Consider the following 23,484-nt stretch of genomic DNA (forward strand, 5'->3'; position numbering starts at 1 on the left):
GTTCTTTTATCCTTTCTTTCCGCCGCCTCCTTCCCTCTGTTTTCGTCTGACGACCCAGCCTGCGACGCTCTGGGTTCCTGCTGATCTATAGGTGTGGGTGGGTGTTTCTCTCCTCCTGGCTGCCTGGTCACCTGCGTTGCCCAAGGTGCCGGGCAGCCCCCCTTTTAAATGCCTTTGCCCACCCCCAGGGTGCCCCCCCCCCCCCTTGCTGTTTGTTTTCAAAATTGCGCTCCCACGATTGGTTATGCGCTTCTTCCTGTCCCCCCACCTCTTTCCGTTTCCGCCCTAAGCGTTGGCCCTACGATGGGGCCGGAAGGCGAAGTGCAGGGGGGGGGGGTGCCTTCGCCACCCTTTTTCTTTTTTGTCTAGGGTGCCATGTTTTGGAGCGATTGCTATGCTCAGGGCCGCGGTTGGGTTTCCGCTCCGGCCACTCTGAGCTCCCGGTGGTCGCGGGCCTTCGCCCTGTGTTAGCCGATTTCCTGAGTATTGCCCCTGGGAGCTGCAGTCTGACCTTAAATGGGTTGAGGAGCCTGCTGTGCTGGCGACAGGGTATAATGTTGTCAATATACCCAACACCGTGTGTACCACTGAAATTGCAAGAATTGTTTAGGAAACTGCCTGGCGGCGTTGAAAGACCAAATGAGTGTGCTGTGGCCCAACTGAATTGTTCTATGGCCTAATCTGCCTTCTCACAAAAGAGGCAAGAGCCATTAAACAGCATTACTATCAGATACCTAGAAATCCCACGAGTAGCCTGTAGACCTCAAAGGGTGGGGCAGAAGCACCACACTGGCTGCTCAACCGCAATCTGTCCTGTCCAAGCCAGACCAGATAGTTTGACGCAACATTGCCACTCTGAAGTTTGACCTCACTGATATTTTACTGACAGCCCCAGATAAGATATGCTAGACTGTCCCACAGTACATTGGTGTAGGGACCAAGGAGACCAACACTTACTAAATGTACAGCAAGACTGACGGAAGAAACTGCTTCTCCAACAGTTCCCTATGTTTGAATTCAGTTGGAAGGTGGTTCTAGGAAAGGCGTTCGGGTTGGCCTTACTCGTGGACACCTGAACCACAGCTCTGGCATTGGATGCAGTGCCAAATTCCGTCACCAAGAGCTGGTCTAGGACAAGCGGCCTATGTGAACAGGAGGGCGAGAACATGGATTTACCCAAGTATGCATCCATAAGAGCACCATTTAAGGGCAGGAGAAAGTCAATAGGCACCTGACCAAGCTGAAGCTTGGTAAGTATGTTAGCTTTAGTTGGAAACTGCAGGTAAAGGACCTCTACAGCCTTTCTGCTAACTACTGCGAAAGGTGCACTCTTCTCCATGGTGGACTTTGAAGAGTGGGGACGACTAACCCAGTACAGCCGGTTTTGGCCTTCATCTGAACTAAAACTTAGGAGACATGTCTCTGCACGACTGCATGGTAATGTGCCAGGCAATAATTACAAAAAGGCTTCACCCTGCCCGACTGGCTCAGAGCACTGCCTTGACAAAGATTCAGCTTAGTGTTTTAAAACACCAGTGTCTAAGGAACCAGTACAGATTTTGGCCCCAATGCTAGTCTGCACAGAACAGAGTATAGGGTGGGGACAAAGTGCAGAGGGCAAATCGGTCTGTTTTTCAACTAATGGCCCCTGTAGATCACTGGTATTCCAGAGGGAACAGAAGCAGGCCGAAAATGTACAGCATAGCCTCCCTAAAAGACACAGCATTGCCAGTGGACCCAGAAAGTCTAGGTGCACCGAGACTAGACTAACTTCGTTCTGGAGGAACATGTAGCACGTTGGCGCCCTCGCACATGCGCTAGAGATCAAAAATAGTGGTAAGGGGCAGATTCCCACGGGAACCACTGGTGGTAACAGCCTGCCTCTCAAACTGGGCACGGCAGAGGCTTCCAGTAATTTTATGCTTCAAGCTTTGTGATCCAGAGTAGGCTTAGAGTTCATCTTGGCACAGTAAGGCAGGTTGTGGATGTGTTCTCGCCTAAAGCACCAGAGGCCTACTTGGGTGAGATCTGTAGGACATGTGTGTAATAGTCCCTACATGGGCGTGTTTTAGGAAGGGACATTACCCTTGCAAGCTAGTCAAATTCAGGAAATAACCTTCCCAAACGATAGTAGAACTCCACATGTAAAGGCATGGCAAGAAAGGAACTAGGGTAGTACCTGTGTTGTGTTACTTGTCATTTCCCCAGCAGAACGAAGCTGCACAGCGCCACCTACCCGTATGTAGGAGTACTATTCCAGAGCCATCCTGCCTCCCCCCCTGCACCCCCCCAACCTGAAGTCTCACTAGTTTTTTCAGCTCAGATGAAGTCCAAAACCTATTTCAGGCCATCCAGAATTCAGCAACCAGACTGCTCCTCAACCCTCCCATGATGGTCTCATTACCCCCACAGCTGAGGCAATTATACTGGTTCCGCTACATAAGCGGACAGAAAAAGCTTCTAGCACAAATGCTAAGCAATACACAGCATAGGCCCAGCCTACCTAAACAGCTGGGCACCTCCGCTCAGCCGGACTGACTAGCATTCATCCTACCCAAAAAAGCAGATCAGGAAGTCCAGCCTGGTCATACATTGTCCTTAAAGTGTGTGATAACCTATGACACTACATTAGTCTCCTCGTTGCTTCTTGAGTTCACCAGAAGCAGAGTACATGGCTCTTCGAATAAGCCCCCTCGAGGCTACCACCACATCTGCCAAGTCAGGATAGTCTCACGGGAGACTGTGTGACGTACAAATCCACGTTTTATAGTTTATCATGTATAGTTTATTAACACAAGCTCTTCCACCACTTGTTACTGGAGTCCCATTATCTGGTTATAAAATGCACAACCCTTTGTAAATTAGCCATTAAGTTCTTTAGTCTTTTGACCAATACATAGCACTTGCCATAGCAGCACTGTCTTCAGCTCGGGCAAACTAAGAAAAGCAGTTTGGCAGAGCGAGCTTGTGTGGTAGATTACACCCTCCATTCACAGCATCTGCTGTCCATTCCTAACAGTTACTGCTGTAGCAGTGTGGTCGCATACATAGGAGACATGAGTCTCTGTAGCTCCATGGGTTTTAAACCCAGTGTCTCCCAGGAGACTTAAAACATTCAGCCCTCATGGCGACGAATGTTCCAATAGCCTCATAGCACAGTGGACTTCTAGCCATTTATGCCCCACTTCCTTGTTCTAGGCCCTCACCACTAGCGTGTGCTGTTAATTGCTGGTACCTATAGTTTACAATCATTCCCACACAAGGCGTAACTTGTGAAATGAAAGTGAACTGATCGTGCAATAGAAATAAAGCTATCTATTTTCATCCATTAAGTGACTGATGAGCTCAGAGTATAATGCACAGAAAAGAGTCCACTAGTAGGAGGATTGTGTATAGTGCCATTAGATCATCATTTGCCAGTTTAGTATATTCTGGGGACATGGGAGTACACTCCCAACAATAACAAAGAAATACATACTAACGTACGTTGACGAGTCAATGAATTGCTTAAGTCTCAACCATAGACTAGAATCAATCTTTATTTCAGTTTGTAATACACCATGAAAACTGTAGGCTTCCACAGAAATCCCTACAACTTACATGCCATTCTGACAGTGAAAAAAGTGAACATAAAAAAAATAGAATGAGGAGGACAGATACATAAAGTGCTTCATAAAAGAAATGGAAGAGGACAGTCCAGGCGCATGGTCATTTCACAAAACACAGAAACAAGACTAACATGGAGTCAGCAAGAAACAGCAGCATTAACCAAGTATAAGGGTGGACCTGCCACCAGGAGGGTTTCTTCTACTTGGCACTGGTGCTGGCACTGCAGGGGCAGAGTCTGTAGGTGCTGGTTCAGAAGGCACTTCACTGTCAGATGGGATAGCTTGATCTGCCTCAACGTTTTCTGCAAAAAAAAAGTTTGTGCATTAGCTATCAAACTACATGTTCTGAAGAACTTAATATTCAGTACATACTATGAAAAATAGCCATTACCAAATATACAACAAATCCCTATTTCCCAAAACTGGGAAGATGAAGTCACTTGGGCATACTCTAGCAACCAAGGACTTGCTTTGTTGTAAATCTAAGAGTATGCTATGTACTTGAATTAGAATCCTTTCACAATGAGCACTCATAGGTATGCTGTCTTCACCTTTCAATACACTGCTATCATCTATTAAATGGATGGGTGCATGATGCTACACCACAAACATACCTACTTCTATTCAGTACTCTGCAAGAAGCGAGCTAGTTTAAAAGCATAAACAGCTGATGGCCCCAAAGGAAGAATTACTGGCTAACGTGCATCAGTTAATACTTGTTAACCTTCTCCATAAAAAGATTCGAAATAGAGATCAAATCAGATATCTAAACAAAGTTAATTAAAACTTAACCTGAATTGGACTGGTGGCTGTCACGATCCATACAACTGTCAAACAGCCAATGTATTAGCTATGCAGATATGTATGAACAAGTCATCTAAATGCTACCAGGGTTCAAGTGTCCCTGAATGGTCATTTATAAGCCACACCTACAACAATGTGCTAGATCCGTGCAGTCCTAGAGCATGGTCAAATATAACTGGCTTCGACTAAGTCACTTTTGAGTTTAACATTTTACAGTTCAGCAAACCTGGTCATTTAATGCAAATTTACCAGGAGAAGGCTGTAGTATATTAACCCAGGGCACTCAGCTTAGGCACCTCCACGGCAATCAGTTTAGCAGTGGCGATCCTTTAGACATTCACACAGGGAGCCAATAACACACTCATGGCGGCAGCGCTTTGAATTTGCTTGTTTTTGGCTCTGCAACGTGTTGGGAGATTTAAAAACTATTGCACATAGCAATAAAATGTGTACTGAAATGTCGACACTTGGCGACCCGAGTTTATATTTCTGGTCTCTGCGATCTCCAGCCAGTAGACCACTTCATTTGCTTTCGTATCTGAATGGAAAACAAATGCACTGACGGATACGGATGGTCTGAAGTTTGAGTACAATGTCTCTATAGGTCTAACTGAGCAAATGCGAGACCCATTGCAAGTGCTTGTTTATATGGTTGGTACTGCTCAGACAAAGGCGCTGGCGTGGTTTGATCAGAAAACTCATTTGGTGAGCTAAACAAGCGCACTCTTGCACGAGTGCTTGTGTGGAGTCTGCTAGCCCCGGCACTGATGGGGCAACATACTATTAAGATCCTGTTTCCAGTGCCCATTCCAAAGTATTTCCCAGTCATCACAGTGGATCAGGTTACCCATTTCTGCACATAAGCACTTGTTTTGCAAGTAAGTTTCGAATGTGCTCAGCCTAGTGTTTTAAACTACCAGAAGCCATCTTGATCAAGTACAGCCACGTTCCACAGAAGAATTTTTCCCCTTGCATCTGTAATACACACATTTTAAAGCAGAACCTTACTAGTTCGCGTCTGCTAAACACTTGTATCCAGGATAGGACCAGTCACTCATGGCAGGCTTTTCATTTGATAAGAGGATTTGGAATGCTCCCTCTGAAACACTTGGGCCGAAGTGTACTCCCTGCCCCAGCGTACGTGTGCACGCAATTTGTTTTCATGACATCCAGCAAACAGCAAAACGGGCATTAAGGGCTATATTTTACGTGAAATACATCTTCACCTCCAATATTGACGGACGAGAGGACATTCGTGCAGAAAAAAAAAAAAAAAAAAAACTTGGGTGCAATTAAGCCACTCACTTTCTGGTCATTCGGGTTACCCCGGTGCTAAAATGGAGATGCGCGATAAGTGGAGCAACTTTTCAGAAAATGAAATAATTGCTTAATTGGAATTACATCTGAGCCTAGTCTTGTCTCAGTACATTCAATGTCCTGGTTCATACATGGGCACTGGATCTCGCAAAGAGTGGATCTTATGTGAATCTGGGTGGGTGAACTCACATTTTCAACTATTTACAGCCCAGTACGTGGATGACTTAACACATCATGCCAGGCCACGTTAGATTTGACTGCATGGATAAGAAGTTAAGTGTCCCCTCTGTCCAGCTGGAACCCCTGGCAATTCAAGGAAGTACCATCCATCGCTGCTGTAGGTGTATTCCAGGCTCCACTGGAGCAAATACTTTCCATGTATCATTTTTTTGGTGGTAAAAGGGTCACCTGGTGGACTGTATTCCTAATCTCCAACTGCCCCCGTTTGTAATCTGTGCCCATCTGAACATAAAACTCCCCAACCAAGCATTACAAGTTGGTCACAAAAGTGATCCATTCCATTTCTGGGAAGGGATATTGCCCCGTGGAGGAACCCATCAGTCCACGTCTATGTGCTGTCACAATGTAGGTTCATATGCCTTGTACTGATCAATGATCCTGCCTCCGGGCCAGTGTTCCTGGTGTAGGTGCTTTGTGTCTCAATGCAAGACACATGCCCAAAAAACATTCTGTTCAAGTGTCCAGTCAGTGTTCTGCTCCATGCCGCCTTTAGCTTCCACATTCCTGTGTGCAGGTGTATTCTGTGGCAAAGAACCCATGATTCTACTCAGATGAGCCAGCAATTCTGCTTAGAAAGCCTACAAGAATGTGGTTCTGACAATCCTAGTTGAAGACCTTCACTGCTTGGAGGAGAAAGGCAATCACTGCGGTGGCAGAAGCAGGTCAAATCTAATGACATGCGGAGAACTGATCAATGATACAGAATAGCTGTTTAGGTGCAGTCTTGTGCAAGTAGAGGAGCTATTGAGACGTTGGAACCTAGGAGGGCCTATGTTCAAATTTCAGCCTCAGCACGTGTTTGAGGGTGAAAATGTCAAATACAACTGAGCCAATTGACAGATTTAAACCTACACGATCGCGTGTACTCTCCAAACACTGCTCGGTTCCACATTAGTCTCCCAGGAAGTGTGTAAAATAAATCAATAAATACAAAAAAGGAACCTAGTGCTTAAACCGGATAGTCAATTAAGGGCTGCGGGAGCGGTGCAAGTCTTTCCGGATATTGAACGGTTTCACACCTTTTAGTAAGGGTGTCAGCATAACTACTGTAACGGTAAAGAGGATCAAGGTCCTAACTTGGTGACGTCTGCGCCTCACAGTACTCTGGATATACAAGAGCAAGGTAACATTTAAGCATTAAACAGTGTTTAAGTGAGATTCAGTACAGCCGTGTCTGAGACACGGATACCGAGAACCTCTTCGCTCCGCGGCTAGTAGGGTTTTGCTGTGCAGCGGTCTCGGACTCCGTTTAGGAAATAACAGGACCCGGCTCCCTTCCAACAATGAGCTGCAGTTTGGGAGGAGGCGACCCCATCTCCTGCCTCCCACGGAATTAGGATGGTACCACTTCAGTAGTCTCCCATCGCGCTCTACTTATTCACGTGGTTACAGTTGCCGTGTGGGGGGATTCGGTCATTCAAAGAGTGCTCACCACTCCAGGAGATCCTCCATTGCATCTGCTATATTATTCCTAGAATTAATGGTACAAAATTCACACCGTGCATTGCAGATTCGGTGGCGTGGAGCCTCAGGTCAAGTAAGCCTGTGCTACAATATTCCATTAAAACGGACAAAACGCCTGCTGTTCCCCATGTCTCAGACTGCTACACAAGTGAGGACACGAGCTCTAGGCCAAGCTCCACCACCTTGATCCTGTCCATCTACCTTAGTTTCTACAAGTTGTTGTAGAGGGGTTCCCTATCAAAGGGTAGAGTGAAGCATCAGCAGCTACCGGTTATATGCTGCATGGTCACCACGACCACCCCATCACTACACTGTTTTGCACCTCACAGGACAACAGCTTGTTTTCATGCTAGGAGAAATAGTTTTTCACGTCGCATCTCAAGAAGGCCGTAGAATAGCAATGCAAAATCCAACACCCCTTCCCAAGGTTTCAAGAGCACCATCTGTCAGGCCTTCGCCCTTTCCTCTCGGATGCCGGAGTGTAATCAGGGTTCATGCCACAAACGACAGGAGTTGCTCATCTTCGAGCCTGGTTAGTAATACCCGTTTCAATTTTTCATCTTGGTCCAGATCGATTTGGCCCTTCATGGCATGCAAAAACAGATGCACAACGAGCCTGTGATACAGAAAACCCAGCTGTTCCTATCATTATGCTTTAAAAGACTTGGCAATCAAAGGCTCAATTTCTCTTAAGTGGATATTGTCTCAGACACGACAAAAAAAAAAAAAGCCATGGAGTGCTCGACTTAAGGGGCAAGTCCACGGGCATGGTTAGTTAGCACCGGTAAAGACACTGTCATAAGCTACTCCGATTAAAGCACCTACTCCATTGTCAGTTTGTTTGTACTGGCATTACTTGTTTCTGTGTAAAGCGCAGCACCCAAAAGCAGGACGTTGTAACTGAGTAATGCAAGGGTTAGAGTTTCACATGAATACAAAAAAAGCAGGTCATACCAGAAAGTGCCGCCAAATACATGGCAGTCAGATTCCAGCATCGACTCCTCGTCCACTGCCGTGAATGAATTCGCACCCAAACCTACATGCACGGCCCATTTCGCACCATCTACTATCCAATAATCTGTGGTTGCAAACTGGCTGCCAGGTGGTGGTTCCAAAAAACAAACTAGTACACTGTCAGAGAATGTCCAGAAATGGAACATAACTATGCTGCTTCGCTCCTGCCCATATGAACTATTGAAAGAAGCATGTTTACTTTCTACCGTGACACAAAGTTACGACCAGTAAAAATTATTTTCTAGTAGAGCACCCCTGGTGGATAAGGTGGATCATCCTGAGGAGCGCTGTAGACCAAAACACTCCTCAGCATCTACTGCTCTTAAACAGCGCGCGGCAGCTCCATGGTGGGCCGGGAATACGAGCTCCAGCTCTTGCATAGTACACACGTCACATTTCAAAAGCCACTATAATCATAAGGACAATGCACTTACCATACTCTTCGGAGTCGCCCTAAAAAAATAAAAGAAAAGAACCTCGTTAGTGGAAAAGAAAGGTTAAACAAAACAGACTGGGCAATGTCGGCAAGACATCTGCCAACCTACATTGTTTGAAGACCAAAACCACAGTATACCAGACAGTACAAACTGCAACTACAGGAGCCCAAAATAACACTTCAATAATCCACACGCATTACAATGCGAGAACAATGTTTAGAACTTAATTATCCAAAGCAGTTAAATTATAGCTAACTTTTCGGAGGCAGAAATTAGACAAAGAAGGAATGTAAATTAGGTAGTCTTGCCACCCACCGTTTGTTCAATGGAGTCGCCACACTCCCCACCAGGTAGCGGCCTTCTCTGCGGTACTGACGGCTCCGCATCGCTGGAAACACTTTCTTTTTTCCCTGAAAAAAAGCTCCTGTCAGTTGACCACACAGTTAAATGGCACTAAAGGAAACAGGTTGCGCAAGAACCAATCAATAGTGGAAACTGGTCAAGTGCTCGCCACTAGCGTATCCGTAGTGTTTAACGCGCAAATACCTACTATACCTGGTTTAGGAGCTGGGAGGTCATCGGGAGGGCCGAATATATTAGATGCCATCTTGTACTTTCTTGCTGGTTGATCCGGCTGCTCACCAAAGCCAAGAGAGAAGTTGGAAGCGCCTCCAGGTGGCCGCAAAACCCTAAGCAAAGAAAGCCCCAACCGGAGTTAGTATCATTTCAGATTGGCTGCAAGTCTGAGCTGTGCAACCCAACAAAAAGCTACAAAACAAACTCGAGTGTCTTTTATACATTCATACACACTGCTTACAACACTGCCCATCTTCGGCAGCCAATACATCTGCATTAATCTTCAGCATTCCACGGGCTAATCATCATGAGGGTACACAAGCTACTTACTTCCTGTAACCAAGTCAATCACCAAAGACAATGAGGCTGTTTCTAGCTTACCAAGCAGAAATATACTGCAGAACTAAGTCCAAGCGGTTAAAAAATAAATCAAAAAGTATAGGATGTTAAGCGTTCAACTGAACTGCATCTCAATGCTACAAATCTAGTATACACACAAATATATACATATACACACAATCATGAAAATAATCAGATAAATTTATTTTTTTCATATTGGGCCTTTGCATCCAAGGGTAACAACCCATGTACGGTTTACACATTAGAAAGCCTTTTTAGCGGGTTGGCACATTTATTTGCGTGAAACGTACAGCAAAAAACTATACGGGATGTCGCAGACCACCGCACCTACTCCGATCCCTGCAGTTCTATAAAGGTGGTATCAATCTGGGCCTCGCCAAGTAACGAGCAAAGCTTTTACTGTAGAGGACCTCTGCAGCTTTGAAGGGGGCGTTACTCCTCGAGCAGCTGCACCGGATATCACAATGAAGAGGCGGAAGCCACACCCAGCACATGACGGGGACCCTTCTCAGAACCCAGTGGCAGGATGTGATCATACCTCGGCCCCAGAGAAGGGCCATGAACAAGAAATGGTGGGTGGGGAAATATTCGATCTCGCTACTGCTATGCAGGCAGTGAGCTCACCGTCCGAGTAAACCCGGAAATAGGAGTGCACCAGGCCAGCTCACGCAAAAGGAATGGGTGCACTTCTGCTTTATGGCTCATGTGAATTATAAACGCTTATCACTGCACGAAGAGATGAGAAAAAAGTCACCGCTAGAGTCAGGAAAAAAAAAAAATCCCGGCACTGGTCATTATGAAATCATCCTGACAAAAGCCTGAGTCACACCGAGGGTGCCCAGAAATCCGCAGCAACTGCTACCACTCCTAGTTCAGGCACGAACCCAATAACCATAAGAGAGTATGACTTTCAATATAGGTGTAGGCCAAGTATAAACATGGATTTCATATGCGTATTTTTGAAGAGATCAAGCATAGTCCCAAGATTACTTGGCTACCATGGGGAACCAATGATGAAAAAACGGGACAGCAGGTGAGAAAACCAAGATACAACCGAGATCCGGCGACAATACACGATCCTAAAAGAGGCTGGGTCTGACAAAAACGAAACGACCCTAACCACGGTGACTTAGAACATAAAAGATCACACAAGCAACAGCTGCATCCCCAACGCAGTCTTTATGTAAGTGACCACTATTAGCGCAAGCAACCCCTCGGTAAACATTTGGGGGACGAGGAGGTTGGTGCAATCATATTGACGGGTACACCCTACGAAGGTGGAATGATCGCAGTTATAATGCTTTAATCGTATACATAAAGTACAGGCAATATGCCAAAGTCTCTTTGCAAGGAAGGCAGATTTCATATGATACGTTTATAAAGTGTCGGTATAGCTGAGGGCATAGGTGGCGCATAGGCAAGACTGTAATACGAGTACGGCCCAAGCTTTTGCGGGTACTGACAGCACCAGGACCACTCCTCATGGGGTAGGAAAGACATGAAGTAGACCTTAAACACATCAGTGGACTCCACAACACAAAATGTCATACAAGGGGGATTAAAAGCTGCTGAAAGATCGGTAGAAGTGAGCGGGTAACAACCGGACACAAACACGAGCATTACACAAAGAACCACGCCCAAGAAAAACCCATATGCCACCGAAGACCCATAGAATACATGCCCATCAAACGGCGAGAAAATTAAACCAACTCACCTAGGGTGCCTACTAGCCACCCCCATGCCAATCACCCCCGCTCTCACGCAAAGCACCCCACATGCATTTAGTTACCTAGAACTGCTCCTGCCGCTGGGATCCACACCGGAGAAGGTGGTGGTGGTCGTCATGGCGTTGCTGCAGATTAATGTCGTAATAGGCAAAAATTAAAAGACCTAAATGACGAGCAGTAAGAGCCGACAAAGGGCAAAAAGAGGAACTAAATGCGCCCAAACAGTGCAACGCAATGAATCCGACAGGCAGCGGCTACAGAACTGCGTGTTTATCTCCCACTCTTACATAGCTTACCCAGAACGTCCCGCCCCCCTGCTACCCTTCCATTGGCCGTTTCAAACCGGCTTCTAAGCTCATTTGGTAATGTCCTCGCGGCATCTTTCGATCACCCTCAGCCGTTGGCAGCTGCCTTGTCAGTAAAAAAAAAAAAAACTGCCAGCAATCCCGCCCTCTGCCGCGCCTCGTGGCAACTGTCTGAAAATGATTGGATGACGCCTCGTCTTCTGCACCAAGTGATGGTTGCAGTTACGTTCAACAGAGACGACTGTCTCACATGTACTCGCATTGATGATTGGAATGCGAAGCTGCCGCTCGCAGAATTCCACTATTTTGATTGGTAGCAGTTTGGCAGCACTTGTTTCTTTTGTGTAGAAAGGAAATGTAACGACGGAAGCGGACGTCGTTTCACAAACGGTAGAATTGCATTTCTCGCCAGGGAACATGTTTTTAGTTCTGGCTTGCGTTACGTGGATTCCCACGGATTACTACAATAGGCATTGTTTACCTCTCCGAAAAACACCCCGGCAGGCAGGAAACGATCTATACTGAGAATACCTCTTAGGAGGGTATGTCTTGTTTTGTTAATTCTGATTTTGGAAACGTTTTAATTTTTTGACTGCACACTTGATGGTTCTCTTGTATGAAAGCTTATGCTCAACATAGTAGGCTTGAGTTGGTTATGGTGATAAAGTCAATAAACTGATACGTGATTAAAGAGAGCTCCAGTTATTATCCATACCTATTGGCTTTGTTAATGCGTGTTACGTTATGATAACAAAAACACATTCCTTCAGATATCTACAAAGCCAGTGGGTATATGGATGGCTTTTAATTTCCTTATATATTAACATTTCTTAACAAATCTGAGCCAAATGTCCATGTCCAAAAATATCTATTGATCACAAAGAGATGGTGCAGGTAAAATTAGAAAAACGAGCAGTTGGTATTTACCCGGTCATACATTTTGGAAACTGACAGTAGATATTTGGCCATTTCCATATATGCCCAGGGCTTTAAATGGAAATATGTATGTGCTGGTACTCCTCCACAGTACCAGTTTGCTCCGAAGAAGTGCCTTACACTCCCATTAAAAGCATTGCAGTAAGGCTAAAAAGTGCAGGTACCCTCTCTTTCAATTTAAAGAATTGCAGGTACTTTGTACCAGACAGTACGTGCCCATTTAAAGCACTGCACGTGCCAGTATTTAGCAGCTGCTAGGATGGAGATCTGCAAAAAAATAGGGGTGTTTGATTTTGCCATTTACGTACATACCAACATTTTAGAAGAAGAAAGTGGGAGATTAAAACTAAATAATTGAAACAATGTATTTCTACCATTGACTTCTACTAAAGGAGAGGCAATTTCAGATGATACACAGCCAAAATAAAGCAATTTTTTAGCGTTAAAAAGTAGGAGTTGCCTGTGTGAATCCAGTCAATTGACATGTATTTCTTCATTTCCATTGGAGTGGAGTGTGTTTTAAGAGGCAAAAGCCTAAAATAACATAACTCTTAGGTTGAAAAATTGGGTGTCTATGGACTAAATTTGAAGTCTAGACATGTATGAATGTCTTGCTGATTATTTATGTCTGCCTCAATTTCCAGGCAAGACTAAAGTCTGTAAAAGTGAGGAAGGAGGAACTACAAGGAGACATACTGTAGAGGCAACTGTCAACATAGGTTAGCAACACAAGCTCCCCTCAGAGTGCCATGCTCACCTCTCAATGCCTGTGGCATAGGTAAGCCACCCCTCTAGCAGGCCTTACAGCCTTAAGGCAGGGTGCACTATACCACAGGTGAGGGCATAAGTGCATGAGCACTATGCCCCTGTTAACGCGTCCCTTTATGACTAATTTACTCACTTTGGGACTCGTTTAAGGCCAATGAATCTTTTGACCCTGATTGAAGACACCTTAGGACGAGATAGCTAATTAACATGTCAATCAATATGCCAATGACGTCATCAATATTTATTTTAACAGTGCAATTCACCTTAGTCAATGATATTCAATGAAACTCAGGACACCACCATGACCTTCCAGTCATGAATAACCACACTAGTTTAGTACGATTTTGTGATATTTATTCCCTATTGATTGCAATTCTACTAACAAGTTTATTAATCTTAGCAGTAGTAAGCTTATCAACATTGTCACAATTTGGCAACTCGAATAAGATTTCATCAAAGCAAGAATTATGAGAATTAGAACATAGCACGTCGTTAACATAGGTTATTCTTAGCAGAGTATCATTGGCACATTATTCAACAAAGCATAGATTCAGTCATTTGTCTATTTGCGTCAGTTCAGTGAACCCCTATCCTAACCTCGAATTAGCATTAGCATGTTGGGCTCCATGCAAAACAATTTAGTAACACCAATTTGGAAAACATCTAGCTATGGTCTCTGTCAAAAGAAGCAGTTGGTACCTAGAAAGGAAAAGCAAACAGACAATCACAAAATCATTGTCATATAGTTACCCTCCGTTTGGGTCAGCACTCAGGTTCGGTCTTCGTCTTCAGGACATCAGTTGGTTCGCCATCAGTCAGGAACTCAGTCAGGTAAAAGGGGGCACTTCCCTCATAAGGAGGTAAAGTATAAATGGGCAATCTAAGGACAAGGATGGTTCTAACTAAATTATCAAGTCACTAAGCAAAGTGACAAAGTATCTGGATCATTACAAATCGCATCAGCATCTCCCTAACTATTCTCTCCTGTTCTTTATTCACGCCGTTCTCCCGTCTCCTGTCCTCCCCTGTTCTCCCCTACTTCCTTGTGTCAAGAGGTTTTATCCCTTTTTCATGGTACATTCCCCTAAAATCCAATTGGTTAAAGTCGATACCCCACTATCTCTCTCCAATAAGGTTGTAATTACTTCATTAAATTTCTCACCCCATAACTGTTCTCACGTAGTTTATTGGTCCTTATGATTGACGTCTTCAGCGTACAGAATGTCCGGTATGATTTCATACTCTCATGGTCCCTTGCACATCTTCAGTCAGTAGCTCCATTGTCTGTACCGGTTTAGGCGGCCTTGTAGCAGGTACAAATCTACACTGGTCATTCAGCTAAAATGTTTCTACAAGCACATTGAATTTCATGAGAACGGATCTACTACAGTTACATTCAGCTTCTAACTTTTAGGAAAACAGGAGTTCATGTCCTTTAGCAAGTCGGCACACTGCACGTTAGAAAAACACATTAATATGAGAGCCAGGCAGCTAGGCATCAACTCATGCTAACTAAGGCCTAATGATTTATTAGCAGAACTTTAGCAACATAACCTGTAATGATTAGTGTAAAACTATGTCTTAGCATAATAATTCATCAACATTAGTAATTTTCATTAGTCCCCGTTTATATTGGCAGCCACTCCCCATGGGCATATTTCAAACGCACGTTTTAGCAAAACATATTAATACATTTTCTATGTGGGATTATTATACATTAGTTCATAAACATTTCATGTTAATATTGATTATAAAAGCTACGCTCTCTCCTTCCCTCCTCTGATGACCCTTGTCATCACACAAACCTTTCCCTTTTCAATTTTTCACTTTCCGCATTATGCAGGTTTCAACATCTTGCCCTTTGTGTGAACTTTCCCAAATTTCATTAAACATTTTCTCTCTTTCATTTTCTTCATTTCTTTTGTTTCGTTTTGTCAGATTTCTTTTTATTCTTTCATTAACTTTGTATGATAACCATAAACCCAATAAACAGATCAAGACAATCAATAGACCCCCCCCAATATTTTTTGCAAGTACTCCATTCCAAATATTACTAAACCAATTCCCTACTCTGGTAATTCCTTTCCCAACTTTCTCCCAAACTCCAGGTTCCTTCAATTCCTTCAAATCTGCACTATCTCTTGTTAGGTTAGCAAGCATACTTCTAATCTTTTTGCTGTTATCTGGTATGAACGCACAACAATGGCGCTCATTAAGCATCTTACAGACTCTGTCGCTCTTCGCTAAAAGAATGTCTATAGCAAGCCGGTTTTGAAGAGTCATAGCTCTTTCCGTAGCAAGTTCAGTATCCATCAGGAGTATAGCCCCTGTGAAGTTTGTCAGCATGTTATCCACAATAGTAGACAACTTTCGAATCTTTATGGCGTGTAAGATAACCCCTACTGAAGGAATTATGGCTCCAAATATGTCACCAACGACAGCAGCCGCTGTCTCTCTCTTTTGTCTAGTATGTTGTAATTCAGACATTTTAGGAATTTGCTCTAAGTCATCAATCTGGTAGATCTTTGGGAAAACTATTCCCAAATAACATGTCCCATACCATCCTTTAGGAAGACGGTAATAAGCATTAAGCCCACATATATAATAGATCCCAGGGATCGCTGGATCCTATCCATTTAACATGAACGTCCATTTACCCTGAAACAAAAACACATGCCTGCATTCACTCGTTCCTACAAATAAAGTGGCATGCTCAGATTTCGGCCTATATATACAAAGCCTACCTACATGTAATGCATCTATAGCTAATTTGCCTTGTGTCTTTATTGCGGTGTAAGCATAATCATTTGCAAATGTGCGTTTTTCTAACCCCTTTTCTAGCCTTTCCTTTAAAGCCTTGCGTCTATCATCAGTGTGATCTAAGAAGCTTTTCTCTACAGGTGTTAGTAAGCAGGTTAAATTATTGCGGTGCGCATAAGCTGTCCCAAATGTCAGTGTCGGTTCAAAGAAACCCCTAACTAATTTTATGCTATGTTCTTAGCTAATTTGTTTAGAAACTCAATCACAGGCACAAAAGAAAACACTACATCTAAGTTAGAGTAGAAGTATTGCACATGTTCTTGATCATAGAATCTTGTTAGTAGTAAATCACAGCTTATCCCATATGTTAGTGCCAGGCTATGGTAAGTAACCCCATCTTGTACTGACAAAGGAATCTTTGTACACACATAACAATTCTTTGCATCCATTGTATCAACATACTCATTCAGCAAGCGATAGAAGACTTTAGTAGATAGTTCCCCTTTTGGATTAGTTCCTGCATGTAAGTATTTTGCATCCTGCTCAAACTTCTCCCTTGATGTTAATGTAGCGGTCTCAGGATTTGAAGCATTGTTAGTCACTTTCTTATCTACCCATGGCACACCCACAATCACACCTATAATTATTATTGCACGTACAATACCTAGAATGACACTCAACCAACCACACATCTACCTTTCGTGTAACTCATGATCTGTAAAGAGTCAGATAGCAGAATAATACAAAGCAAACAATCAACTTGAGGACAATATAAAACCCTCTTTTTTTTTTCTAATGCAAAGTCTCTCTCAGCAAGTATTTACAGCGTTCACTCACTCCAGGACTCTTTTGTCAAATCAGGTTTAGCAGCTTGTTATAATCGGTTTTTCAAAGTCAATTCAGGTTATCAGTGTCACATCCGGTAATTTATCAGTCTTTTTTCTCAGCTTTCAATTTCAATTTAACACAGTCTCTTTCTAGAGTTGAATTCAGGTGCCGTAGTATTGACCTGGTACCTCTCGATCAAAACAGAACGCCAACAATTCTTGTTGCCATTCAGCTGATGTTGCGTATGCCCATTCAGGACCTGCGTGCCTTCTGTTTGCAACTCTTTTTCTTTTCAGTTTGCGTTCACTCTGCAACTCTCCTTCACTGAGATCCTCTTTTCTGGTTGTGTCAACTTCCTCCTCTATTGTGTCACTAGGGATCATCTTTTCCCCTGCAGCTTGTGTCTCCGGCCAATTATCTCCTTTATGTGTTTTCTTCCTGCTTGGCCTTTCAGAACATTGAACAGCACCCTCCTCTTGTGCTATGGTGTTTTCTCTTGATGGACCTGCAAGCGGCTCAGGAGGAGTCAGAACACCTTGACTTTCTTCTGCCTCACTTCCTTCGCCTTCAGGGTCTGTTATGGGCTCAACTTCCAACCCGTATCCGTCTGCTTCTGGGAGAACCTCTCCTTGTCTCGGTTCCCCTGCTGCCTCAGCTGAGATAGGCTCACTGTCACCTCTCTCGAACTTGTTTACTTTTTGAGGGACTAAGCCATCCTCAGCAAGCTCTCCTTCAGTCTCTGTTCCCCTTTGAATACTCTCCGTCCCTCAGACTTCCTTCTCTGTAGTTGTTGTTTTGGACACTTCAAGTTCCTCATTAGTTGAACACGTCTCCTTCTTTGTGTGACTGGCATGTATCCAGTTTGGAACACCTGCACATTTCACAGCAGTGGTTGTTGTCAGTATTACTTGATATGGCCCCTTCCAGCGTGGCTCCAAACACGACTTCCTCACGTGTTTCTTGACAACCACCCAGTCACCTGCTTTTAGGGTGTGACCTGGATCACTTATCGGTGGCAGTGTAGTGGCCTCCACCTGATGAGAGAAAGAGCGGACCACATCAGCCAGACCCTTGCAGTAGTCCAACACCATATCATCCGTGATATTCACAAGGACATTTGCTGGTACTGCGGGCAATCTCATAGCTCGACCCATTAGAATTTCATGGGGAGACAGTCCCGTTTTCTTGTCAGGTGTGTTTCTCATTGACATCAGTACTAAGGGCAATGCGCCTGGCCATTTCAAATTGGTAGCTGCGCACATTTTTGCCATTTTCGACTTCAAGGTACCGTTCATCTGTTCCACTAGTCCTGATGCTTCAGAGTGGTAGCTACAATGCAGCTTCTGCTTGATGTTCAATGCAGCACATAAGAGCTTAATCACCTCATTGTCGAAGTGTCTGCCCCTATCTGGTTCTAAAGAGATCGGAATCCAAAACTTGGTATTAACTCCCTAAGCAACAGCTTTGCTACTATGAGACTGTCATTTCTACGTGTAGGGTAAGCCTCAATCCAGTGACTGAAAACACACACAATCAACAACACATACCTCAAGCCTCCACACACAGGCATTTTGATGAAGTCCATCTGCATCCTGCTAAATGGACTGCCGGCTCTCCCAACGTGGCTCATATTTACCACAGTCCCTTTTCCTGCATTCATCTGCTGACAGATGATGCACCTGTGACAGATAACCTCTGCAGCTTGTCTGGATTTCGGATTGAACCAATCGATTTTGAATAATCTGATCATGGCGTCTCTCCCCAGATGTGCTTGACCATGGTAAAACCTTGCAAACTGTGACAAAAGACTGTTTGGCAAAGCCATTTTCCCCTCTCCTGAAACCCATAAGTCATCAGATCTCTGTACACATTGCATTTTCTGCCAGGAGCGTTTTTCCTCTTTGCTAGCACGTCCCTGCAGTGATCTTAGCTCTTCTAATGTGTCAACCACTCTTAATGCAAAGTTTAAGCACGTTTCATTTTCAGTTTCAGGTAACAATTCCCATTGATCCCGGAACGATATGCAGTTCAATGCGCAAAACCTTGCGACTTGATCTGCATAGCCGTTTCCCATTGACACAAAGTCTTGTGACTTAACAAGAGCATTGCATTTCACCACAGCAATTTCAAGAGGTAACTGAATCGCATGCAACAAATCCTTAATCTTTTCGCCATTTTTCACTGGTGAACCAGAAGAGGTCATGAAACCCCTCTGTGACCATAGTTGGCCAAAATCATGTACAATTCCGAATCCGTATCTGCTGTCAGTATAGATAGTGACTTTCAGATTTTCGGCTGCGTGGCATGCCTTAGTAAGGGCAATTAATTCAGCCACTTGTGCAGAGTACACTCTTTCGAGCCAGGAAGCTTCTAAAATACCAGAGATTGTACACACAGGATACCCAGCTCTCAGCACTCCTACTGAGTCTCTCAAGCATGAACCATCAACAAACATAATGTAGTCATTTTCTTCTAATTGGGTATCTTTGATGTCAGGCCTTGGTTTGGTGCATAGTTCGGTTACCTCAAGACAATCATGTTCTACTTCCTCAGCATCATTAATGTCTGCATTCTCAATGGGAAGTAAAGTTGCCGGGTTCAATACAGTACATCTCTTGAGGGACACATTTGGCGACCCCAGTATGATTGTTTCATATTTGGTCAACCTAGCATTTGTCATGTGCTGCGTCTTGGTTCGGGTTAACAGAATTTCAACTGAATGTGGGACCATTACTGTTAAGGGATGTCCCATCACTATGCCTTCACACTGTGTAAGGCTTTGACCAACTGCTGCAACTGCACGCAAACAACCCGGTAAGGCTGCTGCGACTGGGTCCAAAGTAGCTGAAAAATATGTTACTGGGCGATTTGCACCTCCATGGACCTGTGTTAAGACAGACAAAGAACAAGCATCACGTTCATGGTAAAACAATAGAAAAGGCTTCGTGTAATCAGGCATACCTAAAAAGCTGGTGCCCTGCACATGCTTTCCCTCAATTCCATGAATGCCTCCATCTCTTTCTCGGACATGATTATGGTACCCGGGTCATCCTGGACCTCTTTAGCTGTCAGTTTCACTAATGGTTTAGAGATAATTGAGAAGTTGGGGATCCACTGATGACAGTAGCCCACCATTCCCAGAAACATTCTGATATCTCTCTTGGTTGTCGGGGGATTCATCTGTAATACGGCTGCCACCCTTTCTTTGGATATTCTCCTGGAGCCCTTTTCAATCAAGTGACCTAAGTACTTCACCTCTTTCTGACAGTATTGCAGCTTCTTTGGGGACACTTTATGTCAGTTCTTTCCCAAATGGTTCAGTAAGGCAATTGTGTCATACCTGCAGTCGTCTTTTGTCCTGGATGCAGTTAACAAATCATCAATGTACTGCACTAGAGTCGAACTGAAAGGCAGTTCTAACGACTCCAAATCCTTCTTCAATATCTGATTGAAGATGGAAGGTGACTCAGAAAACCCTTGAGGAATTCTGCACCAACTGTACACCTTATCCAGGAATTTGAAACTGAAGAGAAATTGTCTGTCCTCATGAAGAGGCACCTAAAAGAATGCTTGTGACAGGTCAACAACTGTGAACCACTCTGCATCACATGGAACCTGAAACATAATCACTGCTGGATTTGGCACTATGGGGCAGCATTTTACCACAATCTCATTTATTTTTCTCAGGTCTTGAACAATTCGAACTTTCCCACAAGGCCTTTTCAAACCCATTATTGGTGAGTTACACGGGCTGCTTAGTACCTCTTTCAGAACCCCTTGCTTTACAAAGTTTTGCAATTATCTGCGCTACCTGAATGAGGACATCTTGTGCCATGTGGTACTGCGGTACCTGGGTGTAAGGAAAGGCTTCCTGGGCATGGTTACCCCCTGACTTTTTGCCTTTGCTGATGCCAAGTTATGATTTGAAAGTGTGCTGAGGCCTGCTAACCACGCCCCAGCACCAGTGTTCTTTCCCTAACCTGTACCTTTGTTTCCACAATTGGCACACCCTGGCATCCAGGTAAGTCCCTTGTAACTGGTACCCCTGGTACCAAGGGCCCTGATGCCAGGGATGGTCTCTAAGGGCTGCAGCATGTCTTATGCCACCCTGGAGACCCCTCACTCAGCACAGACACACTGCTTGCCAGCTTGTGTGTGCTGGTGGGGATAAAATGACTAAGTCGACATGGCACTCCCCTCAGGGTGCCATGCCAACTTCACACTGCCTATAGGTATAGATAAGTCACCCCTCTAGCAGGCCTTACAGCCCTAAGGCAGGGTGCACTATACCATAGGTGAGGGCATAAGTGCATGAGCACTATGCCCCTACAGTGTCTAAGCAAAACCTTAGACATTGTAAGTGCAGGGTAGCCATAAGAGTATATGGTCTGGGAGTCTGTCATACACGAACTCCACAGCACCATAATGGCTACACTGAAAACTGTGAAGTTTGGTATCAAACTTCTCAGCACAATAAATGCACACTGATGCCAGTGTACATTTTATTGCAAAATACACCCCAGAGGGCATCTTAGAGATGCCCCCTGAAACCATACCGACTACCAGTTTGGGCTGACTAGTTTTAGCAGCCTGCCACACACCAGACATGTTGCTGGCCACATGGGGAGAGTGCATTTGTCACTCTGTGGCTAGTAACAAAGCCTGTACTGGGTGGAGGTGCTTCTCATCTCCCCCTGCAGGAACTGTAACACCTGGCGGTGAGCCTCAAAGGCTCACCCCCTTTGTTACAGCACCCCAGGGCACTCCAGCTAGTGGAGTTGCCCGCCCCCTCCGGCCACGGCCCCACTTTTGGCAGCAAGGCCGGAGGAGATAATGAGAAAAACAAGGAGGAGTCACTGGCCAGTCAGGACAGCCCCTAAGGTGTCCTGAGCTGAGGTGACTCTGACTTTTAGAAATCCTCCATCTTGCAGATGGAGGATTCCCCCCTAATAGGATTAGGGATGTGCCCCCCTCCCCTCAGGGAGGAGGCACAAAGAGGGTGTACCCACCCTCAGGTCTAGTAGCCATTGGCTACTAACCCCCCAGACCTAAACACACCCCTAAATTGAGTATTTTAGGGGCTTCCAGAACCCAGCAAGATAGATTCCTGCAACCTAAGATGAAGAGGGACTGCTGAGCTGAAAAACCTGCAGAGAAGACGGAGACACCAACTGCTTTGGCCCCAGCTCTACTGGCCTTTCTCCCCACTTCAAAAGAACTGCTTCAGCGACGCGTTCCACAGGGTCCAGCAACCTCTGAAGCCTCAGAGGACTAGCCTGCATCTAAAAGGACCAAGAACTCCTGAGGACAGCGGCTCTGCTCCAAGAAAGAAGCATCTTTGCAACAAAGAAGCAACTTTGAAAGAACACACGTTTACCGCCGGAAGCGTGAGACTTTGCACTCTGCACCCGACGCCCCCGGCTCGACTTGTGGAGAACAAACACTACAGGGAGGACTCCCCGGCGACTGCGAGCCCGTGAGTAGCCAGAGGTGCCCCCTCTGAGCCCCCACAGCGACGCCTGCAGAGGGAATCCAGAGGCTCCCCCTGACCGCGACTGCCTGCTTCAAAGACGCGACGCCTTGTAAGGACACTGCACCCGCAGCCCGCAGGACCTGAAGGATCCGGCCTCCAGTGCAGTAGTGACCCCCAGGTAGCCCTCTCCCTTGCCCAGGTGGTGGCTACCCCGAGGAGCCCCCCCCCCCTCCAGCCCCCCTTGCCTGCATCGCTGAAGAGACCCCTTGGTCTCCCATTGAACTCCATTGCAAACCCGACGCCTGTTTGCACTCTGCACCCAGCCGCCCCGTGCCGCTGAGGGTGTACTTTCTGTGCTGACTTGTGTCCCCCCCGGTGCCCTACAAAACCCCCCTGGTCTGCCCTCCGAAGACACGGGTACTTACCTGCTGGCAGACTGGAACCGTGGCACCCCCTTCTCCATTGAAGCCTATGCGTTTTGGGCACCACTTTGACCTCTGCACCTGACCGGCCCTGAGTTGCTGGTGTGGTAACTTTGGGGTTGCCCTGAACCCCCAATGGTGGGCTACCTTGGACCCAACTTTGAACCCTGTAGGTGGTTTACTTACCTGCAAAACTAACAAACACTTACCTCCCCCAGGAACTGTTGAAAATTGCAGTGTCCAGTTTTAAAATAGCTTATTGCCATTTGTGTGAAAACTGTATATGCTATTTTGCTAATTCAAAGTTCCTATAGTTCCTAAGTGAAATACCTTTCATTTAAAGTATTGTTTGTAAATCTTGAACCTGTGGTTCTTAAAATAAACTAAGAAAATATATTTTTCTATATAAAAACCTATTGGCCTGGAATGTCTTTGAGTGTGTGTT

General features: G+C 45.0%; 1 protein-coding gene and 1 long non-coding RNA gene across 2 annotated transcripts in view; one reads left to right on the forward strand and one right to left on the reverse strand.

Moving 5' to 3' along the window:
• Positions 1 to 3,519: 3,519 nt before the first annotated feature.
• On the reverse strand, positions 3,520 to 11,845 carry JPT1 (Jupiter microtubule associated homolog 1). Its single transcript, XM_069200123.1, has 5 exons — positions 11,610 to 11,845; positions 9,440 to 9,573; positions 9,200 to 9,294; positions 8,882 to 8,900; positions 3,520 to 3,910 (listed from the first exon to the last, which is right to left on the reverse strand). The coding sequence occupies exons 1-5, from the start codon at positions 11,663 to 11,665 to the stop codon at positions 3,765 to 3,767; spliced, it is 450 nt and encodes a 149-aa protein (XP_069056224.1). The 5' UTR covers positions 11,666 to 11,845; the 3' UTR covers positions 3,520 to 3,764.
• Positions 11,846 to 12,192: 347 nt separating this feature from the next.
• LOC138247367 (uncharacterized) overlaps positions 12,193 to 23,484 on the forward strand; it is a 95,137-nt gene continuing 83,845 nt past the window's right edge. The window contains exon 1 of the long non-coding RNA XR_011194471.1: positions 12,193 to 12,394. This is a non-coding gene — a long non-coding RNA (uncharacterized lncRNA). The remainder of the gene's footprint in view (positions 12,395 to 23,484) is intronic.

The sequence above is a fragment of the Pleurodeles waltl genome, chromosome 7 (genome assembly GCF_031143425.1).
Source record: "Pleurodeles waltl isolate 20211129_DDA chromosome 7, aPleWal1.hap1.20221129, whole genome shotgun sequence".
NCBI lineage: Eukaryota > Metazoa > Chordata > Amphibia > Caudata > Salamandridae > Pleurodeles > Pleurodeles waltl.